Source organism: Lissotriton helveticus, chromosome 10, assembly GCF_964261635.1.
Source record: "Lissotriton helveticus chromosome 10, aLisHel1.1, whole genome shotgun sequence".
NCBI lineage: Eukaryota > Metazoa > Chordata > Amphibia > Caudata > Salamandridae > Lissotriton > Lissotriton helveticus.
In genome coordinates this window covers 277,876,246-277,890,926 of record NC_136071.1, presented here as the reverse complement: position 1 = coordinate 277,890,926, position 14,681 = coordinate 277,876,246, and the positions used below count along the sequence as shown (strand labels likewise).

At 46.0% G+C, this 14,681-nt stretch overlaps 1 protein-coding gene across 1 annotated transcript in view; it reads left to right on the top strand.

The window, feature by feature from the left end:
* Positions 1–12,955, top strand: part of LOC144786255 (7-alpha-hydroxycholest-4-en-3-one 12-alpha-hydroxylase-like) — a 129,800-nt gene extending 116,845 nt beyond the window's left edge. Inside the window, exon 2 of the mRNA XM_078665303.1 lies at positions 11,236–12,955. Coding sequence (XP_078521429.1) covers positions 11,264–12,799 — 1,536 coding nt within the window. The 5' untranslated portion in view covers positions 11,236–11,263 and the 3' untranslated portion in view covers positions 12,800–12,955. The remainder of the gene's footprint in view (positions 1–11,235) is intronic.
* Positions 12,956–14,681: the final 1,726 nt, after the last annotated feature.

The window sequence follows — 14,681 nt, the reverse complement described above, 5'->3', positions numbered from 1 at the left end:
AGCTTTTTAATTACCCCATGCTGGTCCCTGTTCACCCCTCCCCTTGGGCCATTCTGTCCTCACTCCTCCCTTTCTCCCTTGTACAGCACTGCTATCAACCCACCCAGTCCAGATGATGATCCCAATTAAAGTGGATCGAAATGCCGTCGACTACTCAGCAAGAATATAGGCGCCCCCGCAAAGTGGTTCACGCAGAAAAAACAACATCAGAATAACGATTTAAACTCATCTGGAACCACTCTGGCTTTTATGCACTGTACATATCTATGCACAAGTCACTTCGCGCCGTCCACGCTGACCACATTGTCACCTGCGTAGCTTCCGTGTTTTTCACTCACACACTTGAGCACCTAGTACAATTTGGGTTGTTTTCAAATTTGTATACCTGCAGTGCTGATACAACTGCTAATTGTTTTGACCCCTCATCTGAATTGTTTATATAAATGATGCCATGAGCACTTGCTACAATCAAAAAGAGTCTCCTTGTCTCACTTCGGATAATGTTGTATTCATATGCTTACTAATTGTCTTCAAAATTATACCAGTTGGGACACCATGTGTTATATATAATTCTCTACCCCAATCTCAACACGGTTGACGGGTTTATACTCCTGTGCTACAATACTTAATGTTCACAAGCACAGCTGCTACCTCCAGCGCTCTCACCCTCTTTGTAGGTAATTTATTTAGGTCTTGGCTAGCGTAGGCTGCGCTTGCGCAGTCTCGCTGGCGAGATTTTATGTTTTCTAGTACGGGAGGTAAATGAGCAAGCTCTACTCCATTGGCTTGCTTCCTAAATGGCGGCCAGCCATTGAAGAAGAGCTTTGTCCATCACTTTAAGCCCCGTCTGTTTCGGATTGAGGGGCGTGTTTTTTGCTATCCTTTCTCTGCATGACGTCTTCAGTCACTCAACAAAAAACACGCCCCCCCAGTCTGAAATGGACGGGGCTTACAGACCCCTGCTTCCCGTCTGCCCGATGCTTGTTTGTATTAAAAGAAGCGGTGTGACCGTGACGGTAAGGCAAAACGCCCGTCTCCCTCCAGACTCTCTTTTTTTTAAAATAGCGCAAACGCGGCCCGAAAGGCACTGGAGCGCTTTAAGAGGGCAGTTCGTCCACAACGTCCACCATGCGGGGGGCCTCGGCGGCAGGAGCGCTCTCCACCTTGCCTTGAGTTTCCGCCAGGCGGGCCTGCGTGTGCCGCAGCTCTCCCCCACCGTCAGCCTCCTGCCTCCTCGTGGCCAGATGCTCCTGGGGCCCACAGTGCCTGCGAGTCCGCTGACCCCGCTCCTCACTCAGCGGAGGTTCCAGTCCATGCAGAGGGTGAGCAGCGTCTGTCGCGCTCTAGCAGGGACCTCCCAGACGTTAGTGCAGCAGTCCGACTCGTTGCTCCAGGCTCATCGGGAGGGATTATCGCCCGCCGCCGCCACCATTTTGCAGATGCGCAGGCCGGCTCCTCGCTCTTCGGAGTCCCCGTGTAGCACTGGGGGTCAGAGGGCACCTGATCCTGCTCTCAGCAGTCCTCAACACCTAGGGGCATAATCCTCGGTTGGGCACAGATCAGTGTCTAGCCGTTCCCACCATCCCGATCAGCAGCATCCTGGGCCTGCATATGCTCCTGGTGTCGTGGCCTAAGTCTGCACCGGTGGCGCCGTCTCCGGGGGCCCAGCTTGCAGTGCGGTGCCCGAGTGAGGACGCGCAGGGCTCGAGTGTGGGGCTCCCGGGATTGAAAACATACCCCAGGTGAGGCGAGCGTGCTGATGCTGAGTGCGCACACATTGTTTTCTGACTTGTCGGTGAGTGCTTCGATCACCCGGGTACCAGCGAGAATTGCAGCGTGACGCCTGAACTGCAGACTGCTTGACAAACGCACATTGGGGGGGCAGATATTGATGCCTGGCAGCATGCCCTGGGCCCATGGAGCAGCCCCCCTGCAAGGGAACCTGCATGGGGGGATCACAGGTTTTTTTTTTAACTCGCACTATCCAACAGTAATGAAAGGAAGCTCGCCATGGTTACCTCCGGTCAATTGCAGCATTAATCGCTAAACGTTATCATTCTTTCCCTGTTTATTTATGTTCAGAAACCACTTGTTCTTGCCTCTGTTCCCTGCTTGTGATCGTTTTTTTCTTGCCTCTGTTCCCTGCTTGTGATCGTTTTTTTCTTGCCTCTGTTCCCTGCTTGTGATCGTTTTTTTCTTGCCTCTGTTCCCTGGGGAGTTACTGGGCAGAGATGGGTGTGGCTGACCTAGTCTGTGGGAAGCAACAGGTGAACTCTGGGAGTTGGTGGGGGCCTCGAATAACCCATTTGTAAATAAGGAGACCCCCCGGGGTGAGGGTGTGTGTGTCTCTCTGTGGCTTTGTGTGTGTGGCTCTGTGTGCGTGTGTGTGTGTGTGTGTGTGGCTCTGTGTGTGTGTGTGTGGCTGTGTGTGTGTGTGTGTGGCTCTGTGTGTGTGTGTATGTGTGGCTCTGTGTGTGTGTGTGTGTGGCTCTGTGTGTGTGTGTGTGGCTCTGTGTGTGTGTGTGTGGCTCTGTGTGTGTGTGTGGCTCTGTGTGTGTGTGTGGCTCTGTGTGTGTGTGGCTCTGTGTGTGTGTGGCTCTGTGTGTGTCTCTGTGTGTGTGGCTCTGTGGGTGTGTGTGTGGCTCTGTGTGTGTGTGGCTCTGTGTGTGTGTGGCTCTCTGTGGGTGGCTCTGTGTGTGTGGCTCTGTGTGTTTGGCTCTGTGTGTGTGTGTTTGGCTCTGTGTGTGTGTGTTTGGCTCTGTGTGTGTGTGTGTGGCTCTGTGTGTGTGTGTGTGGCTCTGTGTGTGTGCGTGTGTGTGTGGCTCTGTGTGTGTGTGGCTCTGTGTGTGTGTGTGGCTCTGTGTGTGTGTGTGTGGCTCTGTGTGTGTGTGTGTGGCTCTGTATGTGTGTGTGGCTCTGTGTGTGTGTCTGTGTGTGTGGCTCTGTGTGTGTGTGTGTGGCTCTGTGTGTGTGGCTCTGTGTGTGTGTGGCTCTCTGTGGGTGGCTCTGTGTGTGTGGCTCTGTGTGTTTGGCTCTGTGTGTGTGTGTTTGGCTCTGTGTGTGTGTGTTTGGCTCTGTGTGTGTGTGTGTGGCTCTGTGTGTGTGTGTGTGGCTCTGTGTGTGTGTGTGTGGCTCTGTGTGTGTGTGGCTCTGTGTGTGTGTGTGGCTCTGTGTGTGTGTGTGTGGCTCTGTGTGTGTGTGTGTGGCTCTGTATGTGTGTGTGGCTCTGTGTGTGTGTCTGTGTGTGTGGCTCTGTGTGTGTGTGTGTGGCTCTGTGTGTGTGGCTCTGTGTGTGTGTGGCTCTGTGTGTGTGTGGCTCTGTGTGTCTGTGGCTCTGTGTGTCTGTGGCTCTCTGTGTGTGTGGCTCTGTGTGTGTGTGGCTCTGTGTGTGTGGCTCTGTGTGTTTGGCTGTGTGTGTGTGTGTGTGTGTGTTTGGCTCTGTGTGTGTGTGTTTGGCTCTGTGTGTGTGTTTGTGGCTCTGTGTGTGTGGCTCTGTGTGTGTGTGTGTGGCTGTGTGTGTGTGTGTGGATCTCTGTGTGTGTGTGTGTGTGTGGCGTGCTCTGTGTGTGTTGGGCTATGTGTGTTGGGCTCTGTGTGTGTTGGGCTCTGTGTGTGTTGGGCTCTGTGTGTGATGGGCTCTGTGTGTGATGGGCTCTGTGTGTGTCTTTGGCACTGTGTCTGTGTGTGTGTGTATGTGTGTGTGGCACTGTGTGTGTGTGTGTTTTTGGCTCTGTGTATGTGTGGCTCTGTGTGTGTGTGGCTCTGTCTGTGTGTGTGTGTGTGTGTCTGGCTCTGTGTGTGTGGCTCTGTCTGTGTGTGTGTGTGTCTGGCTCTGTCTGTGTGTGTGTGGCTCTGTGTGTGTCTGGCTCTGTGTGTGTCTGGCTCTGTGTGTGTGTGGCTCTGTGTGTGTGGCTCTGTGTGTGTGTGTGTGGCTCTGTGTGTGTTGTGGCTCTGTGTGTGTGGCTCTGGCTCTGTGTGTGTGGCTCTGTGTGGGTGGGTGTGTGTGGCTCTGTGTGGGGCTGTGTGTGTGTGTGTGGGTGCAAATGCAATAGGTCTCGCATTGTGTGTGTTGGGCTCTGTGTGTGTTGGGCTCTGTGTGTGTTGGGCTCTGTCTGTGGCACTGTCTCTATGTGTGTGTGTGGCTCTGTCTCTGTGGATGTGTGTGTGGCTCTGTCTCTGTGGATGTGTGTGTGGCTCTGTCTGTGTGTGTGTGTGTGGCTCTGTGTGTGTGTGTGTGTGTGTGTGTGTGGCTCAGTGTGTGTGTGGCTCAGTGTGTGTGTGTGTGGCTCTGTGTGTGGATGTGGCTCTGTGTGTGTGGCTCTAGCTCTGTGTGTGTGGCTCTGTGTGGGTGGGTGCGTGTGGCTCTGTGTGTGGCTCTGTGGGTGTGTGTGGCTCTGCGTGTGGCTCTGTGTGTGTGTGTGGGTGCAAATGCAATAGGTCTCCCATTTGCTAGAGATTAAGCAATTGGCATTGTAAATGACAATGCCATTTATATATATGTTTTAAAAACAAAAATAATGTCATGAGCAATGCCAATAGCTCTAACTTTACCAAAGACGAGACCATTGCATTGTAAATGCTTGTTGTTCTCTGTAACACATTTTCTTCAGAGACAGGGAGAGCAGAAGGGCGGCTCCAGTTTGACACCACACACACCTAAAGCAACACCATAATTCTTCTGCAGGAATGAATGACGCTGTTATGTAATATTTGATATCCCCTGCGCTTTGGCAGTCTCTGGAGGTCTTGCCTATTTGGACGGCTGCACAGTAGCCCCGCCCACCTCAGGAGAGGTGAATCTCTTCTCCAACAGGCAGAAGCAGCAGTGATCCGAACAGAGCTGATCCTAGAAATGCACCCATTTCTCTACTTACGGGAACACTCAGAAAGGATCTCAGTTAGGTGCTTAACCGTTCCATTTGTTTATCCTTCCACGACCTCTGACTATTTGGTCTGACTGCTTCAGAATATTCATTAAATGTAAAACAAAAAATCTTCAATTGATAACAATATCACTCGTCAACAAGCATATTTTGTTTACAGCAAGGACAGATCATGAGCTGCAATAATTTTTAGGAGAATGAATGTCATTGCTGTAAACTAAAAGATGCTTGCTGACTAGTAATAATGTTATCAATTGAAGAATGAAAAAATGGAGGTGGGATACACAAAGATGGGAAGTAGGATGGCCAAGCACACCATGGTCAAGAGAGGCTTGAAAAGATAGTTCATTAATTTCATTCATTCCAGAAGACATTGTGTTTCTCCTTAGCTTAGGAGGGGTAGAGTACTTAGCACATATCTTATGACAATACTTACTAACTGTGCTTTAAAGTTCATACTAGGGAAAAAAGGTTGCATTTCTTTTATTTTGCAAGGAGTGTCTCACTGTAATTTGCTCACCAGTACCTCTGGATGAATCATAAATTAATTGGGAGGTGCCAAACATATTTTTAGGTTACCACATCAGCCTGTATTTGCTTGAGTCTAGACAAAGTCGCTTGCCAGTTTTCTATATTTGCTAAGTATTCCAACTAATATAGAATATAACATGACATAACCTGTTTTGCCGAGTTATAACGTATACAGGACATCGACTTTGTGCAGAACAGGATTAAGGTTAGGCCTCCTTCTTAATCATGAGATGTCAATTGCAATGTACTCATAGCTGTTGCATTTAACTGGCATAAGTAGAATGTCTTTATTAATAATTCCTGGGCATGCACAATGTTTGACGTCTTAAAACCATTTTATAATTTCATTTCGTGACATTGTCAGTTAAAACAAATTAATAAAGGTAAGCGCCTTCTCAGCAAAATATTTGCATCGCTCAAAAATTATGAATTGTACATACATAACAACTCCTTAAGTTGAGTAAATTGATCTAAATGCAATCGGTCTCCATTTTGTGGGAGGGCCATGAGAGGAGCATGATTGCCTTGTAGCTCCACTCTTTCTGCAGTACTCGGTATCGCGCATGTGCATTGGCTCCTATAAAGCAAGAGAGTGCATAAACGGGTCTATATTACTGTAAAAAAAGCACACAAATGATTTCACAGTTGCTCAACAAAGTAATATATTTATAAAGTTTTATATAGCGCGAACAAGATCCTGAAGGATATCAGAGCGCTTTACAAAAAGGATAGAAGGAGGGTAATACATACAATATTGACATTAATTAGGAATTAAAGCAAGAATAATTACAAGACGCATGGGTCATAGGAGAGTAAAACAATAAGCAGGTACTCCGTGGACTAAACGGGGGGCACACTATGAGTTAAAGAAGAGCAGCATCCAATGATGGTCCAATGGTTGTATGATCAATGACTTTGAGCAGGTGAGCCTACCCAAATTAAGGTAGGAATGTGTTTGTTTAGACAGACACGTTTCTCACAGAGGGCATCCAGCTGACTGGCTGAATTCCCTTCCCACTTTACTTCCATACAAGTAAGGAATATGTCAGTCAGTCAATTTAGCTTTATTCGATTTTGTCGTGCAAATCATAAAAGCGTACAATTTAAAAAACATACATTTAGAACAACCATAACAAGGGCCGCAAAATATTGACGAAGTTAAAAGTAAAATTTAAAAGATTGTTCAAAGAGAGAGGATCTCGGCCCTAAAGTGTACATACCTCATTCATAATGAAAACAACTTTATACAATATTTAGGTAACTTATATATTCTAACAATCCTGCCTTTAAATAGAATTTACCCTCCCCATAGGCTACTAATAAGAGCCACTGTAGCGTTGATTGTTATACAGCGTATCGAGACGGTTAGGTGCAGGGAGGTTGCTATTGATCGTTCTCCAAACAGATTTACCGATAGCATGGGTGTAGCCTGCCCCTAGTCTAAGTGAGGGGTGATGAGGGTAAAAGTCATAAAGGACCCCAGTATATATCAGGCCAGCTTCTTCTTGCTGGTACCAGGATTGGAGGAACGGAACGATGTTTCTGTTGTAGAATTTCACTAAGACCAGATCCCCGGCAATATCCTTTCGAAGGGGACCTAGCCAGCCCACCCTTCTAACAGATAGTGTTCTGCCATTAAGGTCAGCAGGCAGGGGTCTATTCCTAGATAGCCAGTGAATAACTTTGTTTTGTAGCTCATGTTGGGTTTCAGTTTTCCCCTTTATGATTGGTGGCACTCCTGATAGAACATAAACAAAGGGAGCAGCCTCTGGTGGTAAGTTAATATGAGGTGCTATGTTTGACCCTGATCTGGCGATATTGCGCTGTGGAAATACACGATTTGGCGGGGGATGAGGGTCCTTTGGGACTAGTATATTAGGAGCTGGAGCCTGAGTCTGAGCATTGGTGCTTAGTGCAGTTGGTTTAGGGGTTCCAGAAACAGCAGATGGAGAGGATTGTCTGGTATATACCCGATTTTTTCTAAGAGCCAGGTTTATATTGATTGTGGTCTCCCATTCCGTGAGTCTATCCCCCAGGAGGTCTATTTTTGCCATCAATGGTAAAATGGCGGAGTTAATTAGCCATTCCAAGAGGGTCTGTAAGGTCGACTGTGAGGGCGGTGCTGAAAGATCTAACCCTCCCACAGTTTCACCCGGATCTGGAGTTGGAGGGGAAGTAATAGCAGACAACAAGGAATTTGAAGACAATTTGGGATGTTTGGGTTGATAGCCATTTTGTTTGTCTGTTTCGCACTTCCTTTTACCAGGTGGAAGCCGTGCTGTTACTGTGCTTTGGGTGTCTGCTGGGTTATTTTGGGGTAGTTCGCGCGGACTGTTATTAGAGTTTTGTAAACCAATTGGGGCGCTAATGTATTCAGGGCTGCTTGCAGCTATAGTGTACTTAGTTCCACACAATCTGTTTAGTTCCTCTAGCCCTGTTAAGCTATTCCCATAGTCAAAGAGAGATACGGGAGAATGATTTGTAGTTATGCACTCGGATGGATGTGTAGGTTCATTTACCCCTGGTTTTAAGGGAGATTGCTGAGTGGGCGTATTTCCTTGTAAGTCTTGTGTCCCTTTTGACGAACCCCTATGCGGGATAGCTTTTTTAATTACCCCCTTTCGCGTCATCGCGATTACAGGAAAATGATCATACAGTTAGTAGGATTGTTCAAACGGATGACAAAAAGTACCTTGATAGTCAGTCAATTGGTAGGTAGGAGTTATTACCCTTTTCCTGATGGAGCCAAGGGGAGTGGCCCGTCCCGTCCTTCCCGGTCCTCAGAGGGCCCGCCCTTTGCCCGGGCTTAGCCCCGGGTGCTCCCGCGCGCGACTCGCGGGGCGAGAGGTGCTCCTTCCAGTTTAAGCGCCTCCGGGCGCGTCAATTTCCTCCCGTTGGCAGGCGGGCAGCTGGGAAATGTAGTTTTTGCCGGGGCGTCGCGATAGACAGCGCGGCCCGGCAAACAGAGTCCCGTGTCCATGTGTGCCCAGGTGCAGGGTGCAGGGTTAAGGCCGTTGCCCTCACGGCGCGGAGTTCAGCTGGGCTGATAAGGTCCCCCGGAGCTCTCGGCGCTCCTTCCAGTTTAAGCGCCTCCGTGCGCGTCAATTTCCTCCCGTTGGCAGGCAGGCAGCTGGGAAATGTAGTTTTTGCCGGGGCGTCGCGATAGACAGCGCGGCCCGGCAAACAGAGTCCCGTGTCCGTGTGTTCCCAGGTGCAGGGTTAAGGCCGTTGCCCTCACGGCGCGAAGTTCAGCTGGGCTGATAAGGTCCCCCGGAGCTCTCGGCGCTCCTTCCAGTTTAAGCGCGTCAATTTCCTCCCGTTGGCAGGCGGGCAGCTGGGAGCTGGGAAATGTAGTTTTTGCCGGGGCATCGCGATAGACAGCGCGGCCCGTCAAACAGAGTCCCGTGTCCGTGTGTGCCCGGGTGCAGGGTTAAGGCCGATGCCCTCACGGCGCGGAGTTCAGCTGGGCTGATAAGGTCATATGTTAATTACCCTGTAAACATCTGTTTGTGGCATGTACTGCTGTAGATCCACATGCTCTACAAAATGTTGGGTATCATAGATATCTGCAGTAGGGTTGAAATTGGCAGAACATTTTTTTAACTGAACAATCGGTAATTGGAGAGGCAAGTCAAAATATTTAATTGATTTGCATGATTTATATTTTTCTGCCACAAAAACAAACAGAATTCAGTAGTAAAATAGTTAAATATTGGTTCTCCATTTGAAAACCAGCTAGGGAAATAGGAACAAATGAAGTATGCCCACTATTTAATTTGTAAAACCATAAATCCTAGGGCCTAAAGTCCCACTTCCTGCGCTACAAAAATTATGGACGCTGAATACCTGTCTTGAATCCGCCTCATGCCTCCTTTATTCACCACCAGACACTCCCTCCCATGTTATCTCAGTCTTGCTGGATCTTTCTCATCTCTGCTTTCTCCAGTTGCCACTGTTTTTCTGTCTCTTCTCTTCCTATTTCATTCCGTGTTTTTTTGTTTTTCTCTCTCTTGCTCTGAGTGATGTCTAATGAGAAAACATGAGTGCCGTTCCAAAAGGGAGTGTTGATTGCCTCCCCCAGCAACCACCGTCCTGATGTCTAGGCCTAGCTATGAAGATAATGGGGGGGATTGAAAACAAATTAGCCTGTGTCCCAAATCTTGATAAAATGATGATACATGGGATGTAGAGACAGTGATGGTAGTAAACACAGTTATTCTGGACATATATAGTTTTAAATTGATCACTGGTGACTGATAAATGACTTACTGTGTATTAAATTGCATTGACACAGGAAACAATGTCCAGTTGTACATTAAAAAAAATAACTTCACTGGGAACTTGAAAAATGAACATGCTCCTTTGTCTTATGCATTGTCCAAAAGAGGTCAACAGTTTTCTTCATTGCCCAAATATTCAAATTTTAGAACACAATGGGGTCGTCTTGTCACACAAAATAGTGGAAATATACAGTTTTCGGCATCACAAAGAGGAGAAATATATTGCCAATAGTGTTTGTGTCCATTCGAAGTAGAGTTTAATCATAGAATGCATGTTTGGTTATGATTTATTTTGGATTATTAATTGTGTGTGATATTAGATAAATGCTAACACAATTGTGATCTTATTTCTGCATGTAGGGCACAGTTTAAATCTCAGTAATGAATGCACCTGTTTGTTTTGTTTCAACATTTAGACCATCAATATGAGTGACTTGGATTTGATCTAGTTAAGACCGTCCCCGTAGGCACCAATAGTGGAGTTACAGTAACTCCAGGGGGCAGCGGTAATGGGAATTGAAGGGGGAACCCTAAAGTTCTACTGAGAAGTGAGGAATTCTGGGTCCAAGTTCTCTTTATTTTTCCCTTGAATTTGACCGGGAGATTTCGGTTGCTTGCAGCACAGATCTGGGGTGTTACAGCTGTACCAGAACAGATCCCAGATGTTCCTGTAGATCTCATTATTCCAGTGGAGCCTGCCTGCACCTTCAGTTACTGACTGGTTCAATCGTAATTAAGAGGCATCATATAATGAGGAGTGAGGACCTTATTAATGTTGTATCTGTGAAAGTTTAAATAAATCAGAGGTGATAAGATCGTGTGGCATTTACCAGTGAAAAAGAAGACTGTCTACTAGATGGTGAAAGTGCCCTAAATAATGTCTGATTGCATAGCTTAAGCCTCATAAGGGAAGGGCAGCATTTGACATGTGTATTCAGTGGCACTAGGAATTATGAGGTTCCATGACAATGATTTAATTTCTATGTTCAGAGACAGGCAGGTGATGGCCTGAGTAAGTAGGTCAGACAGTTTATGACTGTCGTCAGTTTCTGTGTTATGTAAATTGTGTATAGAGCAAGAAATCAGAATCAACATGTATATGTAACAGTATAAGCTATTGAAGATGCTTCAATGATTTTCTTGGAAGGTATTTCTTTCCCTCCCTATTTCGAACAGTAACAAATGCCTCAGTGACAAGGAAGAGGAAAACACGGATTCATCTGAGAAACACATACCAAGCAGGCCAAAGGTTCTCCAATTCTCTGTTAAGTATTGATGGCATGCAGTCTCCTTAACGGTTAGCAAGATGGAAGTATTTAAACAACATGGCACTATTTAATTTTGTATTGTGGAAGGCCATTTACTGTCTGAGGTTGTCTTTAGCTTTGCATTGTATTTATTGGGAATAACCTTGCTATAAAATATAATAGTTTCTTACAGTGTCTGTTATGGATACATTAAACCAAGTCAAGGATAAAAAAATTTTTGGTTTTCACATAAGCTAGCAAAGTTGACATCATATGTATCTTTTGTATCTTTAGGCAAATCAGCAGCAAACAAGTTTCTGAGATGTCTTTCTTCGTACCAATCGTCTTAACTCTACTGGTGTCTGTTCTTGGAGGTCTTTATCTTCTTGGAATGTTTCGTAGAAGAAGACCGAACGAACCTCCTTTGGACAAAGGCTATATTCCATGGCTGGGTTATGCTCTGGACTTCAGAGACAACAGTGCAGAGTTTTTGAAAAGAATGCAGAAGAAACATGGTGATATATTTACTGTTCACATTGGAGGTCACTACTTCACTTTTCTGATGGACCCGCTGTCTTTTGGATCTATTGTTAAGGAAGCGCGGTCTAAATTGGACTTTGATAAGTTTGCAAAAGCACTGGTGGCCAGGGTTTTCAGCTACCATGGGCCATCAGGTGAAAATAAGCATTTGCAGGCCGCAAGTACTAAACACCTAATGGGGGATGGACTTGTGGTAATGACCCAGGCAATGATGGAAAACCTGCAAAATCTGATGCTTCACAGTGTTGGTTCAGGAGAAAGTGACAGAACCTGGAAACAGGATGGACTTTTCAAATTCAGCTACAACATTGTTTTCCGAGCTGGATATCTTGCATTATTTGGGAATGAGTCAACAAAGCAAGCTGGAAGCAAGGAAAAGGCCAAGGAAATAGATCGACTTTTATCAGAGGAATTATTTCATGAGTTCCGAAAGTATGACTGCCTCTTTCCGCGGTTAGCTTACGCCGTGCTTCCTCCCAAGGAAAAACTTGAAGCTGAACGTCTAAAAAGGCTCTTCTGGAATAAGCTGTCTGTGAAGAAATGCATGCTCAAAGAAAACATTAGTGGCTGGGTCTCTGATCAGCAACAGTTTCGAAATGAAAATGGGATGGAGGAATATATGCAGGATAGGTTCATGTTCTTGCTTCTATGGGCATCACAAGGGAACACCGGGCCTTCTTCTTTCTGGCTTCTGATCCACCTAATGAAGAACAAAGAAGCTATGATGGCTCTGAGAGAAGAAATTGATGATGTAATTAAATTGTCAGGGCAAGAAGTAAAGCCAGGTGGTAAACTGCTGAGTCTCACTAGAGACATGCTGTTGAAGACACCTGTTCTAGACAGTGCAGTGGAAGAGACTCTGCGATTGACAGCTGCTCCAATATTGATTAGAGCTGCGCTGGAGGACATGAATCTCAAGATGGCAGATGGTCGGGAGTATGGCATTCGCAAAGGGGACAGAGTTGCATTATTTCCATATCTTGGTGTACACATGGACCCAGAGGTCCACCCAGAACCCCATGTTTTTAAATACAATCGATTCCTTAATGCTGATGGGTCCAAAAAAGTAGATTTCTACAAGAATGGGAAAAAGGTGAAATATTTTTCAATGCCTTGGGGTGCAGGAACCACTATTTGTCCTGGACGTTTCTTTGCAGTCAATGAATTAAAACAATTTGTATTCTTGATGTTGACCTATTTTGAGTTTGAACTGCTTGACCCACAAGAGGACATCCCTCCTATTAACCAAAAGCGATGGGGATTTGGTACCATGCAGCCAATTCATGATATCCAGTTTAGATATCGCCTTCGGTTTTAAAATGTAATGTTCTTTTTTTTCCCTAAAAGATTACTTGTGGAAGATTCAACTGGTTAGTTTTGATATTTGAAAAGTTGAGTCCATATATAATAATGCCTTGTATCACTTCAAGAATTTTCTAGCAAGAAACAATTGTAATAAAACAATCACAGAGAAGACTCTTCATCCCACATTATTTTCATAAGATTGAGGTAGAAATATGAAATTGTTCCAGCGAGGAAGCAATGAAATTTTGAGTGGGACAGTTCAGTTACTTCAGATAAGAGCCTACGTGTAACAAAGGGTTGACTGTTATTCCGAATCTTCTCCCATCTAGAATACCCTGCACTGATGACTGTGTTGAAACCAATGAACAATTTAAAATATTTTAAAGCCATATTGAGGAATATGCAAGGACTGTTAAATATGGATTTAAGTGCATCATCTTTAAACTAGCATAAGAACCTTTTTTAGTATAAACTAAGATTTTAATCATTTAACTGATTTATTTTGTACACCCAATTCATATTTTCTGTGTAAAATCAAAGTACATTCCTCTTTTGCACACAAATGGGCTGAAACTCTTCCAACTGAATCGGTTTCAGCATTGTTTCCGACCAAATCAGGTTCTTTGAGCCCTACCAAATGATTACAATGCTACCGGACATCGTTCTGTCAGACTCGCATTGACTTCAATGGGAGCCTGAGTTACGAACAAGGTGGGAAGCTCCTATGGACAAAAGGGGTGGTTGGGGAAAATCTTGCACCCTGTGGCAGGTACCCCATGGTGCCAACCGCACTGTACATGCATGGGAAGGGGGACCCATGGGTACCCCCACCAGCCTGATTTGGAAGGCCGTGGGCACCTGTTACGGGACCCCCAAAGTCAGATGCCGACAGCCGATCTGTGTCGGCACAAACGAATCGGAAAGGTTGTCCGAATCTGACATCCTAATCGCTCCACCGTAAACGCTACGATTCCGCCCTAATCGGCTCGGTTACTCCCAATGCCTTTCGGAACCAAGCCGGACAGTTCGAACGCTTTCCAGCCATCATAATCGGTTGTTGGGAAACAACTATATATATATATATATATGAGTCATATTACCATTAAACATCAAACCAGGACTTCAAGAGCAGTAGCAGCAGCACCACAATTCATGCATGAGAAACTCAAGGGACATGGTAGTAATACATGCATGAGAGTGGGAACGGGAGTGGTGCACACCACAGGATCAATCATGTCAAACCCTCTGAGTGTGCGAAGGGCGCTGGGCAAATCGCCCAGGACTTCCCCACTGGGATCACATTGGGGGCCGGGATCAATCAGCAGGCATATCTTATATTCAGGAGCTATGCTGGGTGATCCAATTTGTCATGTAATACATTGGTGTCCTGAAGTTTAGACAACCCACCCTCCTGAGCCACAGGTCACGGGTTATGGCGTCTGCCTCAGCTACGCCCATTTGTGCACCACCCATAGCCAACATGCAAGCAAGGGCAGCTGCCAAGCCTTCCAGGAAATTGCTATCAGACGCTTAACAAGGGCCATGGAAAGGTCTACAAGTTTCATGCAGTGTTTGGTGTGTTTCATCCGTTTAGTAATCCCCAACAGGCAGAGTAAGGGGTCTAGAAACAACTGCACATCTACCATGCTGAGATATCCTCCATCATCTGCACCCACACCTGCACCAAGTTCGGACACCCCCATACCATGTGTAAAAAAGTAGCATTAGGGTGAGTGCAGCATGGACATAGTGGAGCCACGTCCAGGAATATCCTGTGAAGCCAATGAGGCATAAGGTATGTGTGATGTAAGTAATTGAACTGAGTAAACTTGAGGCAGGCTTTATGAGAGACATGTTTCACCAGTTCTATGGCCATCCCTGCTCTAAAATATATA